Source organism: Aquarana catesbeiana, linkage group LG02, assembly GCF_042186555.1.
Source record: "Aquarana catesbeiana isolate 2022-GZ linkage group LG02, ASM4218655v1, whole genome shotgun sequence".
NCBI classification, from domain to species: domain Eukaryota; kingdom Metazoa; phylum Chordata; class Amphibia; order Anura; family Ranidae; genus Aquarana; species Aquarana catesbeiana.
This window is the reverse complement of record NC_133325.1, coordinates 653324015-653348125: the sequence shown is the minus strand read 5'-3', so window position 1 is coordinate 653348125 and position 24111 is coordinate 653324015. Positions and strand designations below refer to the sequence as shown.

The 24111-nt window shown below is 39.9% G+C and overlaps 1 protein-coding gene and 1 long non-coding RNA gene across 2 annotated transcripts in view; both read left to right on the top strand.

Moving 5' to 3' along the window:
* The window catches only part of SUPT4H1 (SPT4 homolog, DSIF elongation factor subunit), a 30424-nt gene extending 22194 nt beyond the window's left edge, over positions 1-8230 (top strand). The window contains exons 4-5 of the mRNA XM_073616537.1: positions 5591-5644; positions 7923-8230. Of these exons, the coding sequence (XP_073472638.1) occupies positions 5591-5644; positions 7923-7990 (122 nt within the window). The 3' untranslated portion in view covers positions 7991-8230. The remainder of the gene's footprint in view (positions 1-5590; positions 5645-7922) is intronic.
* A 1263-nt stretch (positions 8231-9493) lies between these two features.
* LOC141128901 (uncharacterized) lies at positions 9494-16112 on the top strand. The gene is made up of 2 exons (XR_012241746.1): positions 9494-10390; positions 14399-16112. It is a non-coding gene; the product is annotated as an uncharacterized lncRNA (long non-coding RNA).
* The last annotated feature ends 7999 nt before the right edge of the window (positions 16113-24111 follow it).

Genomic DNA, 24111 nt, shown 5'->3' with positions numbered 1-24111 from the left:
TAGGAAGAACACAAAATTGATCACCTAGGATAAAGATTGTTTGTATGGTTATGCCTAAAATGCTTTGAGACGCATTTAACCCCAACATAAGGAATATATCTTATTAATTACCGTACCTTAGCTTGAGCTAAAGGAGATGCTGAAGGAGATGTGTGTAATAATAAAAGGCTTCATATGATCACTATCCTTAAGACAGTTTTTTGGCATGATCAGTCATATTTTCAATATCCATGCCACAATGTCACCATTTCTGCCAGGAGATGCAAACTTTTGAGCACAACTCTGTGTATAAATACATTTTATATAACTTTTTACACACTCTCACACCGTTTTAACTGTCATTCTGCAAAGTTGATGGTAATTTTCTCTGAATGCAGATGCGCTCTGTGAATACTAGACTTGCATGTGGGAACAGCAATGTGAGTAATAAGGGAAGGAAATGGTGCAGGGAAGTTCACTACCCTGGATCATAACCACAAAGCTGCAGTATCAAAAATAAATCTACTCACAGACTTTCACAGTTAGCCCAAACTTACCATTTTGAGTTGAGTCTAAAATTAATACAGTAAGTGGAAGTCATATTAAAGTTTTTTGTTTGTTATTAAAACAAAGCAGCATACCACAGTAATGCCGAACTCCATTATCAGAGACCAGTTTGAAATCCTGTTTTTCAAACTTCCTGGTATTTGCTTAGTTGTGTTAGTTACATGTTAAATTAAAGCAGAACTCCAGCAGGTAAACGTTTTTGGGACAATTTACTATGCACAAGTGACCTTTTAATGACTGGTGTTCCATGTGTGGCTAATGCTGCACTAGGTAAAGCTGTTTTGTTTTTTTTTTGTTTTTTTTCCAATACCTGATGCTATGCTACGTGCCAACCTTCCAGCACTAAGATCGACCAGTTCTGTTTATCGTACAGTGAAGGCTAGTGTCGCCCGCTCTCTACCTTTCTGTCCCTCATCCATGCACACAATCTTTGTGATCATCATTTTACAAAATACAAGGTGTTCTGTGAATGGACAAGGGGAAAGGTGGGGTGGATGAATGTCCGGATGTGCCATCTCCTGTTTTAAAGGATTAGTGCACTTCTCCGTTTCAGTCCTGCCCTCCCAGCAGTTTTGTGATCTAAAATACTTCCACCTGAAGTGATTGCTATCACTGGTAAAATGATCATATGCAGCTTGTCAGATTGTTGATGTATTTCTGTAATATAATGCCGCGTACACGAGGTTGGATGTGAGCTTGTTGTCAAAGTCCGACCGTGTGTATGCTCCATTGAACATTTGCTATCGGACTTTCCGCCAACAAGTGTTTTGCTAGCAGGTTCACATTTTTTCCGCCAACAAAACGTTGTTGTCGGAAAGTCCGATCATGTGTACACAAGTCCGTCGCACAAAAGTCCACGCATGCTCAGAAGCAGTAACGGCCGGTCTTGTAAACTAGCATTCGCAATGGAGAATTAACATTCGTGATGTGGCAAATTAGGAAATCTCCAAATGCAGCGCACAATTCTTTTTCTTTAATGGGATAATAATGAAGCTGCTTTGATGGTGATACTGATTGAGTTATTGCAAACAAATTTTCAAAGGCTTTTTTTTTTTTTTCCAAGTGATATCAAGAATAATCATAGCGCAAAATAAAAAACGCAAAAAAGAAAAGCACAAATCAACACTCGCCAAACTTCTACTAACACGAAATTAGCAGAAGGAGCCCAAAGGGTGGCGCTAAAGAGTTGAAAAACCACAAAGTACGTCTAGTACGTTACTACGTTCGTAATTGTTGGCCAAAATTTGTGTGACCGTGTGTATGCAAGACAAGTTTGAGCCAACAACCTTCAAACAAAATTCCACTGTTTTGTTGTCGGAAAGTCCGATCGTGTGTACGAGGCAAAAGTCTAATATGTTAGAAATGGTGGGAGAAGGTAGAGGGCCTGAAAAAGATAAAGACCGCTGGATGGGGCACTTATCTTTAAAGCAGAACTGCATTCTCCCGAGTGGTGGTGGACTCTTGTCATATTGTGCACAACATACTTGTATATTTTTAGGGATCATTACCTCTGTGTGTCCTCCAGTGGTGGCAGGTTCAGGTTCCAAGCAAAAGAATGTCACCAGCACACCAAGGATCTCCAGAATGGGTCCTAAGCTTTAATCAGCGATCACCTCATTACAGCAGATTGCAAAGTTTCTGAGCCATGCAGGACCCCTTCATGAGGCATGTGATGATGCCTGATGAAGGGGGTCTGCGTGGCTCAGAAACATTGCAATCTGCTCTAACAATGTGATCGCTGATTAAAGCTTAGAACCCATTCTGGAGATCCTTGGTGTGCTGGTGACATTCTTTTGCTCTGACTTGACACGGTTCCAGCCGGTGGTTGCTTCAGCACCCTCTTATACGCACAGACATTTCTACAGGAACGTGTATGTTGGGAATAATGCGATGGAGGTTTAGGCTCCATTCACATCTGGTGACTGTGCCATTTTGCCCACTGCTTCCTCTTGGTCCTGCAGCATTCCTGTTCAGTCATTGAAGACAAACTGCTGGTGTGCATGCAAACAGGAATTACACCATTCCCAGCACCTGGCCCCACTGTATGGAGCATGGGCAAAGGTTGTCTGGCAAGAAAATTTAAGCTCCTTCAATTTTTTGCAAAATTCTGTTCTCATGTTGATGAATATAGAGAATTGTACTGTACCAAATCAAAAACAAAAAAAATTGCTCTAAGAAGGTAAAAAGGGCCAATAAACATGGTGGTAATAATAAATTGTGCTTCGTGTAGATGATATATCTGTGCTTTTGTCTAGTTAAACTTGGTCTTGGTAGCTTTAAATCAGGGGTTCCCAACCTGGGGAGCCCACATCCCCAGGGTGTGAGATGGCGTTTCAGGGGTGTAACAAAGAGTGTCTTTGTGTCCCTTAGTCACACGTCATCACTCAGCTCTCTGCCAGTGTACCTTGAGCAATGGCAGTAGATGATTGTGTTGCATAGATGGTAGACTAAATAACTGATTGTCAAAGTATTGCTTATAAATCATTATAATGCAACATCTGAAATGGTCATTGCGGGAGCTTTTACTAAAACTGGGTGCATAGTAACCAATCAGCTCCTAGGTTGTATTGTCAAAGCTCAATTGAACAAGCTGTAGTTAGAGGCTGATCGGTTACTATGCACAGCTGCACCAGATTCTTTGTGCACCACTTTTAATAAATTCCCCCAGCCCCCCCACACCCCCCTCTTATTGTATATTATTGCTACAATGTAAAGTAGTGAGTGTACAGCTTGTATAACAGTGTAAATTTGCTGCGCCCTCAAAATAACTCAACACACAGCCATTAATGTCTAAACCCCCCCCCAAGTGAAAATGTCCAAATTGGGCCTGAAGTGTCAATGTTTTGTATGGCCACCATTATCTGCCAGCACTGCCTTAACCCTCTTGGGCATGGAGTTCACCAGAACTTCACAGGTTGCTACTGGAGTCCTCTTCCACTCCTCCATGAAGACATTACGGAGCTGGTGGATGTTGGAGACTTTGCGCTCCTCCACCTTCCATTTTGAGGATGCTCCACAGATGCTTAATAGGGTTTAGGTCTGGAGACATGCTTGGCCAGTCCATCACCTTTACCCTTGGCTTCTTTAGCAAGGCAGTGGTCATCTTGGGGGTGTGTTTGGGGTCGTTATCATGTTGGAATACTGTCCTGCAGCCCAGTCTCCGAAGGGAGGGGGATCATGCTCTGCTTCAGTATGTCACAGTACATGTTGGCATTCATGGTTCCCTCCAATGAACTGTAACTCCCCAGTGCCGGCAGCACTCATGCAGCCCCAGACCTTGACTGTAGGCAAGACACACTTGCAGGGGCGTCGGGAGGGGGTGGCTAGACGTGGCTGAAGCCCCAAATGTGCCCCCGAAAAGCCCAGAGCCTCGGGCATGCAGCTCACAATTGTCAGGGACCAATCTGATCCCGAGCGCCGCCGAGTAGCTCAGCAGGTCCCGCCTTCTGGAGACTGCAACGCCTATGATGGACGTCCCCCTGGTCCAATGTTTGGACCGCGGGACGTGTGACGTCCATCATAGGCGCCGCAGGCCCAGAAGGCGGGAATTACAATGCGGCCGCCGCGCCACATCCCCATTCGGCACTCGGGCGGGCCACGCTCCTCTTCCTCTGCCTGGCTGCTGGGACAACGTACACCACGGCTGAGGTAGGTCAGACAGTGTATGTGGGTCAGGCAGGTCACTGTAGGTAGGTCACTGTATGTAAATGTCAGTGTAGGTAGGTCACTACCGTCAGTGTAGGTAGGTCACTACCGTCAGTGTAGGTAGGTCAGTGTAGGAAGGTCACTACCGTCAGTGTAGGTAGGTCAGTGTAGGTAGGTCACTACTACCATCAGTGTAGGTAATAACTACAGTCAGTGTAGGTAGGTCACGGCCCAGCCAAAAAAAGGTCTGCGTCGCGTGTACACACACACACACACACACACACCCCCCCCCCGTTTCCGGCCTCGGACTTGTGGTCGTTTTGCCACCTAGCAGCGCCCCTGCACGCTTGTCTTTTTACTCCTTACCTGGTTGCCGCCACACATGCTTGACACAATCTGAACCAAATAAGTTTACAAGTAGTAATCCATTTCCTTAGTCTGCTTGTCTTCAGTAAACTGTTTTTTTTTTTTTTTTTTTTTTTGTGCATCTTTAGAAGAGGCTTCCTTCTGGGATGACAACCATGCAGACCAATTTGATGCAGTGTGCAGCTTATGGTCTCGAGCACTGACAGATATAATAAAATATTTACAAAAATATAAGGGGGTGCACTCGCTTTTGTGAGATATTGTATATTATTTTACTTATAACATTTGATGGATAGTTTGTTGCTGAAGACCTGGTGTTTTCTGAAGAACGGATCATGAATACATATTCCTACCAGTTGGAACTTAATTTTTTTTTTTTTTTTTAAGTACATTTTGTTCACCTGCAGTAATGTATATGGTTCAGTTTGTCTTTCAAATACTAGAAATTTGACTTCTCTATCCTTAGTTTTGATTTAAGGCTACTTTCACACTGGGGTGTTTTTCAGGTGCTAAAGGGCTAAAAATAGCGCCTGAAAAAAACCCTCTCCTGTCACCCCAGTGTGAAAGCCCGAGTGCTTTCATACTAGAGCGATGTGTTTGCAGGATGGGGGGGGGGGGGAAGTCCTGCAAGTAGCATCTTTAGGGCGGTACGTGTGCGGTTTACCCTACCATTGAAACCAATGGCCAGGGCTGCCGAAGCACCTGCAAACCGCTTTGCGGGAGCTTTTAACCCTTTTTTCGGCCGCTAGCAGGGGTTTAAAAGCGCCCCGCTAGCGGACGAAAAGTGCGACACTTTACCGCCAACTCCCACCCAACCGGCCCCAGTGCCTTTACTTTTGTAGGGCGTGCACACATTAATTTATTTATTTTCTAGGGGAAATGTGGGGCATAGGAAAGGTTGGGAACCACTGATATAGATGTTTGAGGCATTACATGCTAATAAGATGATAATGGTTTTTATATAAAAATTTTCATTTTGTTTTTTTTTTTTTCAATTTTTACATGTTTAGTAATGAGTTTTCTCTTCTTTCAGCTAATTTCAAGCCAGGAGTGTATGCAGTCTCTGTTACAGGACGCCTACCACAAGGTAGGATTAATGTCTGTCAATGTGCCTTGAGCTTATTTTTATAACCTTTTTTAGATGGTTTTATCGAAAACCTATTGGTGCTGTGAGGGTGATCATAAATTGATGTGGCACGTGTCTGTTTAGCACATACCGGGCTTGCTGACGCTCAGTCTGGTTTCTTCTTTTCAATACTCTGGTAAGGTTAAATACTTCCCGCGCCAATTCCTGTTTTACCCTATCCTTATCAGTGTCAATAAGTAATTGAAATAATCAGTTACGAGCTTTAGGAAAATTAATTTTTTTTTTTTTTCTGTTTTAAATGATTTAACATTTTTCTGGTTGTTAAAGTGGTTCTAAAGGCTTAGGGCTCTTTCACACGGGGCAGATCAATGATGATCCGCCCCGTGAACACCCGCTTGCTCAGCGGGGATCGCTCCGCCGATCCCCCGCTGAGCAGGAAAATGACCTGTCAGAGCGCCGCTCTCCCCTATGGGGGATCGGATGATGACGGACTGTAGAGTCCGTCGTCATCCGATCCGAAAACGGATGGAAAAGTAGGGTTTTCCTCCGTTACACTTTTCGGATCGGAGCGGGTCGGATGTCAGCGGACATGTCACCGCTGACATCCGACGCTCCATAGGGATACATGTATGTCCGTTTTTCATCCGAAAACGGAAGGATGAAAAACGGACATATGGAGCCTTCGTGTGAAAGAGCCCTGAAGGTTTTTTACCTTTTAATTCACTCTCTACATTAAGGTACAAAACCACCTGTGTACAGCTCACAGCACCCCTCCCTTATAGGGAGCCCGATCTGGATCCAGCACTGTGCCCGAGAGCAGACAGTGAGGAGGGGGCGGGGCTGAGTCCTCAGGACTGCCCCCATAAGCGGTTTGCTATGGGGGCACTGGTGGGGGGTGGGGGGGAGTAGAGCCCGGAGCGCCAGAAGAGGAGCCGAGAAGAGGAGGATCGGGGCTGCTCTGTGCAAAACCATTGCACAGAGCGAGTAAGTATTAAAAGAATAGATTTACAATCACTTTAATAAATACATTACGTAGGTCTTCTTTGGTGCTATTGGCGTAGCTTTTTCTCTCAATAAGACCTTTTAATATAATCTCAAATTCCTCTTATTAAAATGTAATTCTAAACTATTTGCTTTATGTTCTGTAGCATATCTTTTTGTGTATACAGTCTGTGTGAAGATCTTACAACTTATCAAAGACTTAACTAAAGTACCACAAATTTATATCAAACATTTGCTACTGAGCAAGAACAAATTTGTACTGTAAAAAAGAACTGTTTAAAGCATATATAAAACCCCAACAATGAGGTTTGGATATGTGTTCCCATTTGGTTTGTCAAGAATGCCATTTGAATTTGAAATTTTTTAAATTTTTTTTTTTTTTTGTAAATCATTCAGGAGTGCAAAAACTGTTGATCCTGCCAGAAATCTACGTTCTTGTCTCACACAACGTTATTAGAAATGTGTTAGGACTACAAAACTCCTCTCTCCTATGTGATGATGGAGAGGGGGAGGCGTGAAGTCCTTTATACTTTTCATCCTAGATGATAGTGCTGCACCTCCATTGATACAGTGCAATGAGTGAGGGACAGTGTTACTGGCAGGATCATCAGGTAAAAATATAGGAGATAAAAAAAAAAAACCTGAAAGAGCACTAATGGAGCCACCGCATCTAAAGACTTCTAAGATGAAATATTACATTTTTTGTTTTGCTGTTTTCATAAATTCTAAAGGTTTTAAGGTTTTTTCCAGTATCCATTCCCCTGTTTTTACTTTTAAAGGAAACCTTTTTTGAGACACATGGAGACTGACATTGATTCCCGCTCTCTGGAAATGCTGGCTGTCATGCTGACCCTCTGCTGTCAATACTTTGCGTTACTAACCCAGAATCAGTATGCAGATGGGAGGTTGTGACTTTAGAACTACTTTTTGGATAGGCGCTTTTTTTTTTTTTTTTTTTTTTGTAGGTCAGTAACTCAATTACTTCAACTTGAGTGTTTGCATACTAGCCAGGCAGCTAGCATTTTAATAAGGTCTGTGCTTCTGTCAAGAGGGTCACTTTAAACCTAAACCACTGTAAAAATATGGTTTTCAGAACCTACTGTCTGAAGACACTGCTGTGTAGGAAATAGTGGGCAAGCCTATAGTTGACCTATTTTACTGTTATTGTTTGTGCAGCAAGTGACAGTTCTGTTTATAATATATATAACCTGCCGTTTCATCACATATCTATTATCCTTGCATCTGCACTATGATGGAGCTATGTTTTCTCTTTTAGGTATTGTGCGTGAGCTGAAAAGCCGTGGGGTGGTTTACAAATCCAGAGACACCGCTATCAAGACATGACTGCAGAAGAAGGGCTGGAGCAGAGATTGGGTTGATGTCTATGTCTTCTCTTCCGTTGGTTTTATTTTCCTGTTATGTTGCTGAGGCTGTGGTTTCCCCGCAGTGGGGGAAGGGTTGTGCCACTCAGCCCGCCACACCTACAGACACTTCACATCTTTCTGTCTTTTTATCAAGGAAAGAGACCTTGGTGGAGGAGAATGGGGTTTGTTTTGGGACAAAATAAAGATGTATTAATCCTGATCGCCTTGTCATTTCTTCCTTCCTTCCCTTTTTTTTTTTTTTATTTTTTTTTTTTTTTTATTTTCTTCGTCAAAATACATGACCTGCAAACAGCGCAGTGGGTCACTCCCTGAGTTAAAAAAAAAAACTCTACTCAGTTACATGCAGTTTAAAAGAACCAGTAAGTGTGAAACTTTGACTAGCAACATCAAAGTATGCTCTTAACCCATTCTATACCACAGATACGTCATACGTTCTAGTCTACTGTGGCTCTGGAGAGGAAGTGGCTGACAGTTACTGTGAGAGCAGAACTGAATCTAACGGAAAGAGAGGCGTTGCTGAAAGCTTTAAATCGCTTTCCTGTGCCTCACCCAAATAGCCCAAAAAATATGAACAAAAATATGAAATGTATTGTTTCTTTGTGATTTGCAACTGCTACACTATCAGTGATGTCTTCAATTTGTCCACAACACCCAACATGGCTTTCTATTATTACATTTAGTAATCTTCCTATGATATGTTTGTCTAATAAAGTCTGATGATTTTCTTTTCTGACGGATGCGTAAAAAAATTACGGTAAGTGTTTAAGAATGGTGTACTCCGCGTATTTCCATATAAGGGTATAACTATTTCTGGTGAACTGGCCGTCCAAAAAAGCAGCAGGTCGCAACAAGCTTTGTCACTTCCTGTGTGGTGAGGCGGATGGGGACACAACGAGAAGCTTTGTAGAGTGGGCAGGAAGCTAGTTTTATCATTTTCTTTTCTAACGCTCTTGCCGATATTTCTGATCGTTTAGAGGTAACGTACTTCCATAGAAGTATGTTTAAATACCATTTTCATACTTATTTTGAAAGGGGTGACTGCATTTGTGCTGCAGTTTCCAGTGTCTCTGTAATGGCAGTTAATTTACTTTTGATTGTGCTTCAGTGCATAATTACTACTATATGTGATGAAAACATACATGCGTCGATCAGTATGAGATAGATGGATAGCCCTTATACCTTTACTGTAAATCACTTTTACATACCCTTAGAAACTTTAAACCATATTCAATATAAGTTCACACGAACATAATAAAATTTAATATATATTAAATTTTATTATGTTCGTGTGAACTTATATTGAATATGGTTTAAAGTTTCTAAGGGTATGTAAAAGTGATTTACAGTAAAGGTATAAGGGCAGATGCGATATACGTTTTTTTTGCCAATCCGCACTGCTGGATATTGAGTTCTGACTTCTCACCCAGCCCCCCCCCCTGCTCCTCTCCAGTGTGTGCAAACCACAGCATATTGTGGAAGAAGCTGCTTCTGCAGATAACGTGTATCTGTAGCAGCTTCTACACACAAGTGCTGACTGTCATTGTAAAACTCCCCAGTTTTGTACACCTCGCTGTTCCCTACATATTGGTGTCACTTGCTCCTCCGACCCTTGCGAAATGGTTTGCAGGCTTTTCTAGTGGCAATGATGTTTACATGGTCTCAACTTGGATAGAATGAAACTGCTTATCTAGGCAAAATGTGAGGCTTAAAAGGTGGAGGGTGGAAGTGGCTGGCAGTTTTTAGACTTTGGATAAGCTGCAAGAGTTTGGTAATCCATAAAAGTATGTGTGGGGACCAGATGGACATGTCTTGTGGATCTGGTTAGGCAATGGCGCTATCAGCTTGCTCCTAATCTACTGTCTTTTTTAGTGACTTGCAGGAAAAATAATTGAATTGATACTGTGGCCTGTGTAGGTGTTGTATAATGTGCCAAGTGTTTGTGATGCAATTGGGTAATACCAGACTACAAACGGGATTATGCACAGGAAAACTAGTTATCCTTGTTTGTTAGAGGAGCAATTTTCAGATGACTTCCTGTTAATTTTGCTTTTACTTCTACCGAAATGTCAAGCTGTTTTTCACTGCATTTTTATCGGCCTCTTTGTGTAAGACTTCACTTGCGACACCCACAGCGCTCTCCACAGGCATTTACTTTGCAATGTACGGCTTATGGGTGGGACCAAGTATAGTTCCTCTATCTGTGGTTGGTGACGTGGCTATTGCGAGATGCTTAAAAGGGTAAGCTGGCCAGCCTGTGATCCTTTCTACCCATCGGTCCTTGGTGGTGGCAGTATGTGAGCAGTGAAGTCAGACGAAAACCGGTATCTACAGAAATTACCCGGAGCAAGAGATGCCTACAGTAAGTACATGGATGGTGGTGTAAGATTTAGACACTTTAACTTTCTATCATTTGAAAAATTTAATTTTTAAAACCTAGAGTTTATTTTATTTTACATGGGTTATTATTATTATTATTATTATTATATTTTTTTTTTTCCTGCAGTTTCATTGAAATAAAAACAGAATTCCTTTACCACTCTTTTAAAGGTTACATTTGATGAAACCTTTCCAATCATTCACAGTAGTTCCTTATTAAAATGGTAGTTTGGCCATTTGCTGTAAACTGTTCAGTACTGTCTGTGATACTTTAGTTTGCACTAACATGACAAGTATTCAGGGGTATCCACCTCCTTTCTCTGTCCAAGCAAGTCACTGGGAAAAAGAGTAGACGCCCCTGAAAGCTTGTTCTAATGTTGTAATTCTGGAAACAAAAAAATTTTTTTTTTACGGGCCGAGCTCAACTGTGTTGCAAGTACACGAAGATTTCTGCAATCATCTTGAGCTGTATAGTACTGAATTCCTAAAAAAAAAAAAACAAAAGTAATGCCAGACTAGTTTTTCTTTGTTCTTCTCCCCCCCCCCTTTTTTTTTTTTTTTTTTTTTTTTTTAATATGAATTGCTATGCTTTTACTAATTTATGCTATTCCTTTTTGTTATGCATTTGGACTTTGTTTTTTACATATCAATACTGTTCTCCCTAATTCTATACTGCATCAAGGCATATGTTTTTTGTGTCCAGTCCATCAGTCAACACAAAGTTTACAAGATGCATTTAAATGTGTAAAGGCCTATTTATCTACGCATCAATTTTAGTCCCTGGCATATAAAATTTGGTGTCCATGTAACCGTTGTTTAAAGATGCACTTATTTTAAATCTACTGCAGCAGTAAGCACATTGGTGTCCTCATTCTACTACACCTGAGTGCAGGTCCTCATAGCACAGTAGATTGTCAAAACTGTTTCCTAACCCCTCATCTATACTCTGGCCCATATTTTTGTGTATTGTAAACTGTAGTCTAATCTGCCAAAATGTTATCCTAACATTAAAGTCCCCTCAAATGCACTTGTACTCCACACCAAATTGGAAAAAAGTAGCTACTGGATGGCCTAAAAAAAGCCTAAAAAGCTACTGGATGACCTAAAAAAAAAAAAAAAAAAAAAAGGTTCTATGTCTCCTATTAACTGTCTGCGTTGGAAGACTGTATTGTGCCTAGGTGCCGCTTGCAGTAAACTTTAAGTAACTGTGTTGCAGCACTGACTGCAGTGCATATGACTTAAGTACACGACTGCAAAGCCAAGTGTTTGCATTATATTTGCCAGGTGCCCTTTAAGCCATGTATTTATTTGCCTGAGCAAAAGACAACACCTAATGTATATGTCATTTTTGGACTTTGATAGAAGTGAATGGCTCACATTTTTATATAAAGAAAAACTCCAAGTTTTTAGAGTCCACAAATATACATAATAAAGTGTTTTTCAAAGCTAACCTAGGCTTTAACTCCATATGATTATGAAAATGTCAGTTCTGTTTCACTTGAAGAAAAATGCATGCCCTTTGCAGTTTGTTCCATTAGTTCCCGATATATCTGAGTTTGTACATTGCAAATGCAAAGCTCCACTTGTGTTTCTCCTGCTGCCTTCCATATGATGAAATGCAGTTACTTGTTACTTGGGCACCAGTTCCTGGCATTTTACATTCTGGTAATATACAAGTTCTGTGAAAAGTGAACACTTGTATGAATCCGAGAAAAGCAGAAGTGAAACCCAGTTTGGCGGGAGGTGGTGATCTTATAACTGATACACTGAGACAGTTTGTCCTCAGTAATGGGGGTGCAGGCTAACAGACTGCAGACAGGATTATTGGTGCATGTCACTGAAGGAACATCTAATTCATCTGTTCAGGAAGTTCAGAGCCGTTGAAGATGACACCTGGAAGTTTAGCTGTGGTTTCAAGAACTGGAGGTATCTGGCCTGGTTTGGAAATGCTGCACCTGCTTTGCAGTGGGAAAGGGTTTTGCTGTAACAGTTTTCATCTGTAATATAGTCTGTACTGTATCATCATTCATGATCTACAGTATTCTGAGACTTTATCAAACCACCTATTATTTTGAATTATTGACTGCTTGATGACAATGATTCTTGCTGCTTAACTTCTAGATCTTCTTTACACCAATAGTATGTCATTTCATCAAATATTAGGTTGCTGTATGTGTTGCTATGGACTGGAAACCTAAAACTAGCTTTAAATATGTAAAACTGAACCCCAAGACTTTGTTCTTTCAAAAATAACAGTGGTGGTATAAGCTTTGTTTTCTACCAACACCTATATTATTTTCTGATTTAAATGCCAGCTAGTTTTAGTCTTTAACTTGTCTTAAAAGTATAATTTAATAATGTTAAGTCACCATCTCCTAAAAGTTTGTCATTTAAGATTTGCTTTTTATAGTGTATCTAAAAAAAAAAAAAAAAAAAAAAAAAAAAAAACTTTCATAAGAAATGTACTTTTTATTCTAAATGCAGTTGTGTGATATGCTCCATATAAGCTGTAAATATAATCTAAATAACTTGTATTAGTGAAAAGTAATAACTGTTACCAACAGAATACAACATATCTGTAACTGCTGACATTTAAAGGCCTGTGACAGAAATAAAAGGAAGTGCAAACAGACATTGCTAGTTCTAGAATATTCTTCCCCTTTCTCATAATGTAAGCATTTTTATAAATGTTACGAAACTGAATATTGTCTACAGGTAGTAGATGTAGTATCTGAAAGGCCTGCCAATATCAGATGTGTGCATAGGAGGATTTTCTGTAATACTGAGAACCAGGCCACAAATATGGCAAACTGTTGAGAGGAAGTTTCTCTTAAATAATCAGTACTGTATACAGTAACCAAGAGATGGGAATAGAAAAATAGGTAATTCTGGCTTTCATATTATAACCAGCTGTAAACCATCAAAATGTTTCTATAGAAAGAAAATCATTTTGTAAGAAAGGCCAGTTAAATCCCAGTACAGCTGGGAGGTACATGGTGATTTTGACTTTTTCATAGCTGAACCTGTGATTGCTATAAACCATCAATATATATATTTTTTTTTTTTTACTATAGAAGGAATATTTTTGATTGTAGCATTTCCCTCATGTAATGCATAACTTTTGCTGTATAACTTCATACACATAGATGTTCTTTCAACTAATTGCTTTAAGATTACTTTACACACAGTCCTGTGTTTTCAATATTTATTTTAAGCCTTCACTGGTAAGTGTGATCATTTTACATGTTGATAAATAATTTATATACTGATAAATTGCTATTTACAGCTAATTGTTGCATTGATCATATTCAAAATAAATTTAGATGTATTTGCAGGATCATGTTTGATGCTTTTGGAATTTGGGCCAATGAGTAGCATTGCTTTGAAACATACCATCGGACATAAACATGTGGTTCCTAATACAGTGCAGAACAGAATTGCTATAAATGTAGTTTGCACACAAATAAAATGGGTCTCCATTCTCTTTATAGTAATCTATCTTTTATTCCGCATTCTTTTGATCTATAGGAGTTGTTTAATCGGATGACATAGCCTTACAAAAAGTCATGAAGAATGTGTCCAGTTTAGGCTGTACTCCCTGGCTGAGACTTTTGTATACTGCACTCAAAATCTAGATCAGCTGTGGCCATATGTGTTTAAAAATATAATTTTATCTCCAGAGCATCTCTGCAATTTTTTAAATTCAACATCTCCCCCATTTTATTTTGCTGTGAGCAATACAGCTAAGAAATTCTACAGCGTCCTAGCACACAGGCTAATTAATGCATGTTGTCTTCACTTCACTATGTTGAGCTGACACAGCTAGCTGAGTTTAGAGGCATTCCTGACAAGACCTATCAATTCACCCATGTGCAAGGACCCTGATGCTTTGTGATGAAAGATAAACCAACCAAGAAAAAAATCAATATCTTATCTGATAAGGCATGTGTGTTTGAAACTTTACAATGTCTTTTTTTTTTTTTCCCCCCAGATATTTAATAACCTTGTGAAAAGTATCAGCAAGCATGTTAGTGGTCCACATAAGTATTTACAGCTTCAGCTGGTAAGTATTCACCAGATCTAGGAATAACTTCTCTTTACTATAGACTTTGGATCTGCTCAGGAAAGAAGTAGAAGATTCACCCACCGCCTCGATCCTGGGAATACAGTGCAGCCATCCATAAAGTAGAAAGCACTACTAGACAGCACTGAACGCTGTAGTGTTTCCTACTTTATGGATGAGTGTACTGGGCGCTACGAGACATCACCCTCCTAAAACAGAAATGCAGTGCACTATGAAGAAAATTTTGCCGTATAGTATATTACCTGTTTTTTTTTTGTCTTTATTCAAGTTGTTGACCTCTGGCTCTGCAGCTATTCCTAGCTCTACTCTTTGCGTGTCATATTGGAGAGCAAAGTTATTTTTTATGTAATGTGCTAGAAAAGCCTCTCTTGAGAACCAACCTAGCATGGAATTACTGAGTGTACAGTTTGTATTGTTCTCCAGCAGTCATTTCATATTGCAGGAGTGTGCCCTTTTCTACAGGGCAATGAGAACCATTTATATTTCTAATTAATAAAGCCATAATATATGCAAGTAGGAATGGTGGTGTTGACCCTAAGTACTAATAACTAAATGTCTACACGCATTCCCGATAAAATGTTGTTCCTTCCCGCAAACCCTTTTCAGTTATAGGTCAAGTGTCTAAACACCTTCCCAATTAAAATATGATTTCTTATACCGTGTACATTCCCAACAAAATATGATTCCTTATACCGTATACTTAGATTTGCAATGTCACCAGAAATTGATGGTGGGGCTCACGTGTTGATTGCACACTAAAACCCTATAATCTTTTAACTTTTCTATTGTAACCTAACCAGATTAGAACATTTAGGTAAACCGACTATAGCAAGAATGAGGACTATGGGGCTAATTTACTAAAGGCAAACTATTTACAAGGGATTTTTCCCCAGAGCTTAGTGAATGAGGCGAAGCTTTGCTGACTTCTATCATGTAAAAATGTGTGGGGGGGTTTTTTTTTTTTTTTTTTTTCCTTGTACATGATTGGGTAGTCTTTGAAAACAAATTTCATTCACTAAGCTCTAGGGGAAACTTCTCTTGCAAGGTTCAACTTCCCCTGCAAAATGAACAATCCATTTGCCTTTAGTTAATCAACCCCTATATGTCATTGTATTAGTAACTTTTTATGCAAACCTTATTATTTTACCTTTTGGTTGATGGCGAATAGGTATGAAATGTGATTTTCTGAAATTGTAGATTAGCTTTATTGTGAGTAAACCACTGTACTTTGTAAAATATTTTGCATGTGGGTTTGTTCCAGAAATGTAAATTTGCCAGTTTGGAACATGACTGTACTGTATTATAAATTAGAAATTTATTCAGAGGTTGACAAGCAGTGAAGACACGAATGGATGGAAGATCTGACATACAGTGCAGTTACCCATAAAGTAGAAAGCACTACTAGACAGGACTGAAAGCTGTAGTGTTTCCTACTTTATGGATGAGTGTACTGGGCGCTACGAGACATCATCTGGACACACTGGAGCCTGAAGATAACATACTTCTGTTTTATTACATTTGGTGTGCTTATATTACTAGATTTAAATTGCAATTATATTTTCCTAATAAACGTTTGTATTCTGTATTTTCTGTATCTAAAATAAACCTTTTTGCGATGATATTTATGTCTTAATTTATATATTGCAGTAGTGACCTTTTATTCTCCCACAGGAAGGGCATTAGGATAACCATAAGACTTTCTCCTTCATAACCATGTTACTGTCACTTATCCCCTGCAATTTATTTTGCAGCTTATTCTGGTTATTCCTAGGTATCTTGTAGTGAGCAAGTATAAAGGCTGCTTTTGCTGACCTCTTCTCAAAATACATTTTTTTTTCTAATGCATTTGATACTATCCAAGTCACTGACCCAGAACAAGTTTGCATGTGCTTCTTCCAGGTCAGTCACTCATATTTTCAAAAGGAAGTCAGCAATGACAGTCCCCATTTTATTACTACTAATATTACTATAGTTGTCACTTGGGGCCCTTTCACACTGATGTGTTTTTGCTGTACTTCTGTGCAGCTTCAAGCAGAACAAAAATGCAGTAAAAATGTTTCTCTTTAGATCCAGTAGAACTCTTCACATCAATGCTCGTCGGATATGGTGTATTTTGGAAAGTTCTGCATGCTGCATCTTTGGTGCCCTGTTTCAAAAGCACAACAAAAGTTTGCCTCTTATTGAAATCAGTGGGAAACCCATAAAAAATGCACCGCAGTTGTGTTTTTGGTATGTTTTTGAGTCCTATATCCATGTTTCACAGGAGTCGGACGACCAGAAAAAGCACCAAAAATGCATTAAAAAGGTGACATGCGTTTTTCAGTGCATCAGTGTGAAAGGGCCCTACTTAAAGTGGAGTTACAGTCATTTGTTAAGTCAGCAGCTACAAAAAGTGTAGCTACTGACTTTTAATAAACAGCCACTCACCTGTCCCATGGTCCAGCAGTGTACTCACCGCAGCACTGTTCTCCCTGTGTCCTCCCGCGGTGGCAGCGCAGGCATCTCTACTATGGGCACCCAGCTGTGAAAACTTGCGGCTTCATAGCCAGGTGCCCACTGCGCATGCGCTAGTGGCGCTGCAGTCTGTGTCTGACCAGTAATATGTCCCAGAAAAATTCAGGAGAGTGGGAACAGATACCTGTCAAATTTGGGTACCTGCTCTCCCCCCCTCCCCAAAAGCTCTGTTTCTCAAATGGGAGCCGGGGAGGAGGCCTTAAAGCAGAAGTTCCACTTTTGGGTGGAACTCCGCTTTAAGCTTCCTTCACGTCTATACATTCTGTTGCATTACTGCACGCAAATGAATATTTGGCATGTCATAGGTTGAATTAAAAAAAACCTCCCTTTTTCACAAGTTTGTGTTTTGCGATAAGGCAGTCAGTTTATTTTAGAAGGGGGGGATTTGGTAGGTTGATCAGCACTTACTGTACCTAATGGATTGGGGTGGTATTTCCAATTAATGGCATCACAGGTGTACCACACAATGCAGTGCTTTAGGAGAGTGTGTTACTGCAACATATTAGGATGAGCATGTTATCAAAGCAAAATGCATATATTTTCACCACTGTTTAAAGGGCTCCTATGGTCACTGATGGATATATGGAGGATGACCGTGTTACAAAATTCTAGTTGACAGTCTCCTGGCTTAAGCATTTACCAAAAAAGGTCTGTAGCCAATGCAGTCTGAGCTCCTGATCCTCACTTTTGCTCCAGTTCAGTGAATGTTTGAAACTAGTGGATAATGATAGCTAGGTAATTAATATTTGAAGAATAAGAAATCCCCAATGGCAGCCTATATATTTCAGTGCAGCTTTTATTTTAAAGATCTAAACCATTTGAAACTATTAAAATGTCTATTGGTGCCCTAGAAGGAGGTTAGGAGTGCCTCTAAAGCCCTGAAAAGGGTACACATGCTCATTTTGAAACTCGCCCATAAATATGATAGGTGTCCTCACTAATCAAAATTGAGGCATGGCAGAGGGAAGAACTCTACTCCTGACTGTAGTAACTGATGAAGATTTAAAAAAATAAAGGGATTGATTTACTAAAACTGAGTGCAAAATCTGGTGCCGCTGTGCATGGAAACCAATCACTTCTAACTTCAGCTTGTTCAATTAAGTTTTGACCAAAAAAAAAAAAAAAAAAAACTGGAAGCGAATTGGTTTCTTTGCAGAGCTGTACCCGATTTTGCACTTTCCAGTTTTAGTAAATCAGCCCAACACAAACTGTTCACTGGGAATTATCATATGTAATATTAATATGTAGTGTTCAATAAGCGTTCATTAGAAACCATTTTTAACTCATTTTACTACCGTTAACTGAAATCTGGTTGCTTAGTGTGGCTTACTACACTTCATCATTGCACTCTGCACTGGCTAACTCATAAAAGGATAAATTCAAATTTTGTAACATGTTGCACACATATTCACGGTGTAACATGGTTACAGATGCACCAGCCTCCGCACCTCCCCGATAACCACCAACTGTGACATTACACTCATGATCTGCTAATCGTGGGTGCAATGCTTTACAGGCTCCTAACAATAAATGTACAAATTTTTTTTTTTTTTTTTTTTACCTGCAAAAAATGTGCTTTTTTTTTTTTTTTTTTTTTTTTTTTTTTTTTTTTTTTTTTTGGGAAAGGTGAACTTCTCTTTTAAGTTTGAGTGAGGCACCAAAAGTTGACTTCTGAATATTCTAATGGCAAATGGCAGAGTAATCTATGTTATCTATACCCTTATCTACGGTTATAAGGGTTTTGACTTCCCCAATTAACATTTTTACAGAAGGCATTCTAGGCTTACTAAAAACTGTAATGCCCTATTCACAGCCTTTTGCAAATTCGTGCAACCCAACTCATGGTATACAATCATGAAAAAAAAAAAAATCTTACACTCCATGGAAATTGACTTTTTTGTAACATATATTTGAACAGGCAAACACAAGATATTTACTCAAACAATGCATGCAAATGTGATTTACTTGAGAAAAAAAATGCCTTTTTCAATGATTTATTCAACAAAAATATTATTAAATGTAACAATTCTGTGCAAAAGTAAGTACACCCTTGGCATCAAAAGCTTAAATTGCCCCCTGAAGCAGAAATGACTTTTCATAGGCATTTTGTATAACTGCCCAGCAGTCTGACATCGACAGATGATATTTCTGACCATATCCTTCTTTGGAAGATATTTGTGGGTTTCCTTTAAAGAATTGCCCGTTTCAAAATCCCTCTAATGTCAATTGGAAACAAATCAGGGCTTTGGGTAGGGTAGTCCATACACCTCGAATTCTTCTGTTTAGGCCTTTCCTTGGTGGATCTTATTTTGCGCTTCTGCTCATTGTTTGGAAAAACTCACTTCTGGTTAAACATCAGCTTTTGGACCTCACATTCAGCACACTTTGGTATGATGCAGAAGGTATAACTGACTCAATGGGGTTGATTTACTAAAGGTAAATAGACTGTGCACTTTGCAAGTGCAGTTGCACTCTCTTTCCAAGGGCTTAGTGAATGTGGTGTGTTTGAAAAGGAAATCATTTACATAGGTATACCAGGATGAGAAAGGGATGCTTATAAGTCTTGAATTGAAACCAGATTCTGATGTACAGTATTGCTTTTCAGTTCAAATATGTTGAAAGGGCATTTTCTCAGGGTGTTCCCCTGTAACAGATGGAAACTATACCACATGCAAAATTCATTTTTTCACTGTTGCTTGGGAGCAAGGTGGGTGGTTCTAAACAAACACAATTGAGCTATTTAGATATAATGAAAGCAACAATATATAAGGAGCTTCCGATATCACACAAAAAAAACAACTCACCAATACAAAGCACAAAAATCAGTTAGGGCCCTTTCACACGGACGTCGATCCCCGTTGAGCAGGCAGATAACAGGTCTGTCTCTGCACACTGTGCAGGTACCGACCTGTCAGAGTGCTGTTCTCCTCAATGGGGGATCAGATGAAGTCGGACTGTAGAGTCCGTTTTCATCCGATCCGCAGATGGATTTAAAAGTAGGGTATTCCTCCGTCACACTTTAGCGGAGCGGGTCGGATGTCAGCGGACATGTCACCGCTGACATCCGTCGCTCCATAGACCTGTATGGAGCGTCCGTTCAGGTCTCCCTAAAAAACTGACAGACGGACCTGAACGGTCCGCCCGTGTGACAGGGGTCTTAATGTACCAAAAATATCTTTATTCACATAACTATACCCCAAAAACCCTAACCCACAGCTAAAAACAATTAAAGCGATAAGCATTTTCCACCTATCCTGGGAGGAACCAATTAATAGAAATAGACTCAATATTGATGATCAAAAGACTACTGAAATTAAATAAAAATGATTAAATTAATTGAAGCCCTCAACATAGCAAGTAATGTTGAGTGCAAAACTGAGAAACGGTTACCAAAAATGGTGAACTGTTCAGCAAAGTTTAGCACTAAAACACCAATATATAAATTCCAATGAAAAGTTTTTATAAACCCCCACTGCATTATAATCAAGCAAAGGCATGCAACATAGTTCAATTGTACATATAGCAAAGTCCCGGGATGGGAATGAACTGGACATCAGTGAGCTATTTTACCTCTCAAGTTATATTAAAGGACAAGGTCAACTTTATAGCATTTTCTATAACAAGCTGAAAGATGTGAGAAGTATGCATTAAAGTGGTTCTAAAGCCAAAATGTTTTTTTTACCTTAATGCATTCCTTGCATTAAGGTAAAAAACATTTTATGGCTTTCTGTCCCCCCCTTTTCCCTGTGTGAAGGGGAAGAGAGGGGAGAATAAATCCAGCACTGTGTACGGCTGCATCTCCTCTTCCCTCTCTTTCTCTTTACACAGGGACTCAGGCAGCAGTAGGAACCATTGGCTCAGTGAGAAGGAAGTGGTGGGCGTGGCTAAGCACAGATTGGGAGAGAGCATGCACAAGTGGCTTGCTATGGGGGCACACAAAGAAAAGGAGGAGCCAAGATCGCCAATGGGCGCCCCCCCCCGGAAGAGGAGTTTCGGGGCTACTTTGTGCAATACCACTGCACAGAGCATGTGCGTAACATGTTTATTATTTTTAAAAAATACCTTTAGTAAGGCGGGGTTCACACTAGAGATCGCAGCAGCTCACAGCAGGAGTCCAGTGCGTCTCCATTCACCATTTCAGGTCCAATTTCAGCCTAAGGCTGGGTTCACTCTATTGCGAATTGGATGCGAGTTTCTCCGCATCCAATTTGCATGTCAGGAGATTGTGACTGGCTCTCTATGGAGCCGGTTCACACATCTACGCAGTGGCTTCAGTGCAAACTGCACAAGAGCCCTGTGCGTCTTTTGGTCCGTTTCAGGTCCAAATTCGGCCAAAAATTAGTGTTGAATTCGGACCTGAAACGATGAATTGAGACGCACCGGACTCCTGCTGTGAGCCGCTACTTCTCTAGTGTGAACCCAGCCTAACACTTTAAGAAGCATGTCAGCTTGAAACATGGTCATTAGAATGTTATTTTTTTTTTTTTTTTAGAGCAGTTCTCAAATAGTGCCTCTTAACATCATAATATGCCCTTTCTAAAAGCATTCTCTTGATTGTAGACATGACAGTACCCTACTTTACTGCATTATTTGGTACTCTACCAGCTGTGAGGGATGCATGCACACATATCTCATACAACATAATCTGACAGCAATAGCGTATATTTATTCTATTCTGAGAAAACTAGAATATTAATTACCTGTTAATCCAAGGGCACTAAAAGATATGAATTTCTGGTTTAAAAAATATGAATTACAAAAAGCATCTGGTTGGATAGGAGCCCGCCTAGAGTTTATTGGCTGCAATTTTATAAAATATCTTTTGTATGCATCATTGCATTTTCCTGAGCCTTTTATTACAGGAACTTCATTTTAATATTAAGAAATCTTAAAAAAAAATTCAGTTGTTCTGGTAAAAAAAAAGTGCACATAGTTTCATAGTATTTTATAGACTCGTAAGAGCACAGACACATACGTGGTTAATTCTTAGATGTCTAAGATCCTGACCCAGAGCAGCTAAAAAAAATAATAATAGCATAAGCAATATGCTATGTAGGTCATCGTTCTGCCTACCTCAGCTAGGGGGAAACTTTGATGTCTAACCAGAGTTCTTCTTGCAGCTGAAAATATATATACAATGCTTAGACATCAGAATACTAAAAGAGAAAGATGAGAGTGGACACAACAATCCAAGGCTGAGGCTGTACTACAAGATTGTTATCACTTGCTAGCAAGTGATTTAACCCCTTGCCGGAAAAATGCCTTAAAGTGGAAGTTCACCCAAAACCTAACTAACTCTAAATCTACTCGCAGGCACATTCTAAAACAAATTGATCTGACCCTGTAAAAAAAGAAATCGCTATATATACCTTTTCTGAAGCCGATCCGGTCTGGTCTCCAGCAGAAGAAGCTGTGTGCAGGAGAGAACCGACAACGGCTGTGAAGTGGCGTCACCCATACAGTTGCTATGGGGATTCCGTTGTCGGCTGCCTCTTCTGCACATGCTCACATAGTAAAGCCGCCACTGACAGCTCAGGGTGAGACCAAACCAGAGCAGTTGCAGGACAGGTAAGTACAGTGATTTCTTCTTTACAGAGCTAGATAGATTTGTTTTAGAATGTGGCTGCGAGTAGGTTTAGCACCTGTTAGGTTATGGCCGAACATTTACTTTAACCGCTTGCCGACCAGCCGCCGTCGTTATACGGCGGCAGGTCGGCTCTCCTGCGAAAATCGCTGTAGCGGTATGGCAGCTTGTGGGTCGGCGATTCCCCATTCTGACAGATGACATGACAGGGATCTACTGTTCCCAGTGATCGGGCACAGTGATCTCTGTCATGTTCCAGTAAGCCCACCCCCCCTACAGTTAGAACACACCCAGAGAACACACTAAACCCCTTAATCGCCCCCTTCCCTGCCAGTGACATTTACACAGTAATCAGTGGCTATTTATAGCACTGATCGCTGTATAAATGTCAATGGTCCCAAAAAATTGTCAAAAGTGTCCGATCTATCTGCCGCAATGTCGCAGTCCCCCTAAAAATCGCAGATCGCCGCCATAACTAGTAAAAATAATAAAAATGCCATAAATCTATCCCCTATTTTGTAGACGCTATAACTTTTGCACAAACCAATCAATATACACTGTGATTTTTTTTTTTAATCAAAAATATGTAGAAGAATATATATCAGCCTAAACCGATGAATAAATTTGTTTTTTTATATATTTTTTGGGATATGTCTTATAGCAAAAAGTAAAAGAAATAGAAAAATAAAAACCGCAGAGGTGATCAAATACAACCAAAAGAAAGCTCTATTTGTGGGGAAAAAAGGACATCATTTTTGTTTGGGTACAACGTTGCAAGACTGAGCAATTGTCAGTTAAAGCGATGCAGTGCCGTATCGCAAAAAATGGCCTGGTCATTAAGGGGGCAAATCCTTCCAGGGCTGAAGTGGTTCACTGAAATCAATGTATTGCTCATGAAACAAGGGTCAGCAAGCAGTTATATCTGATTATGGTGGAAATGCATGCTTTGATTTTATTATCCAATCGATGTGCGATTTATTAAAAATGATCAAATCAGCAAATAATTAAAAAGCCATAACTTCCCTTCTGATTTAGACTCAATTTAGACTGGATTTGATCAAACTAAGTTGATCGGCCTGAACAGAAAGTTATTGATAATTTACAACTGTACCTTCCAACTATCAATCAAAATCCACTTCCTTGTGTGTGTCATATCGATCATTTGGGCTGTCAAATATAGATCAGTTATTCCTGTTGGGAGAAATCGATAGAAAAAAAAAGAGATCAATCATTTATCAAAGCGTGTTTGGCCACCATAACAAAATATTTAAGGAAGCCTAAGTTATGAGAAACACAGGATGCTGGCTTCTGAAAATACTGGTTGCCTAAGGCTTCTCAAGGGCTATTCCAAAACTTTGCATGATTGCTGTAAAAAAATAAAATAATGTTACATTCCGAAACAAAAAAAAAAAGCGTCCTGGCTATTAGGATCCCAAACCAGTGCAGCAGCATCCTCTTGCAAGATTTGGAATACTCAGGATCTGGTTGGAGGGCCGTCCCCCTCTCCAAAGCAGAAATTGGG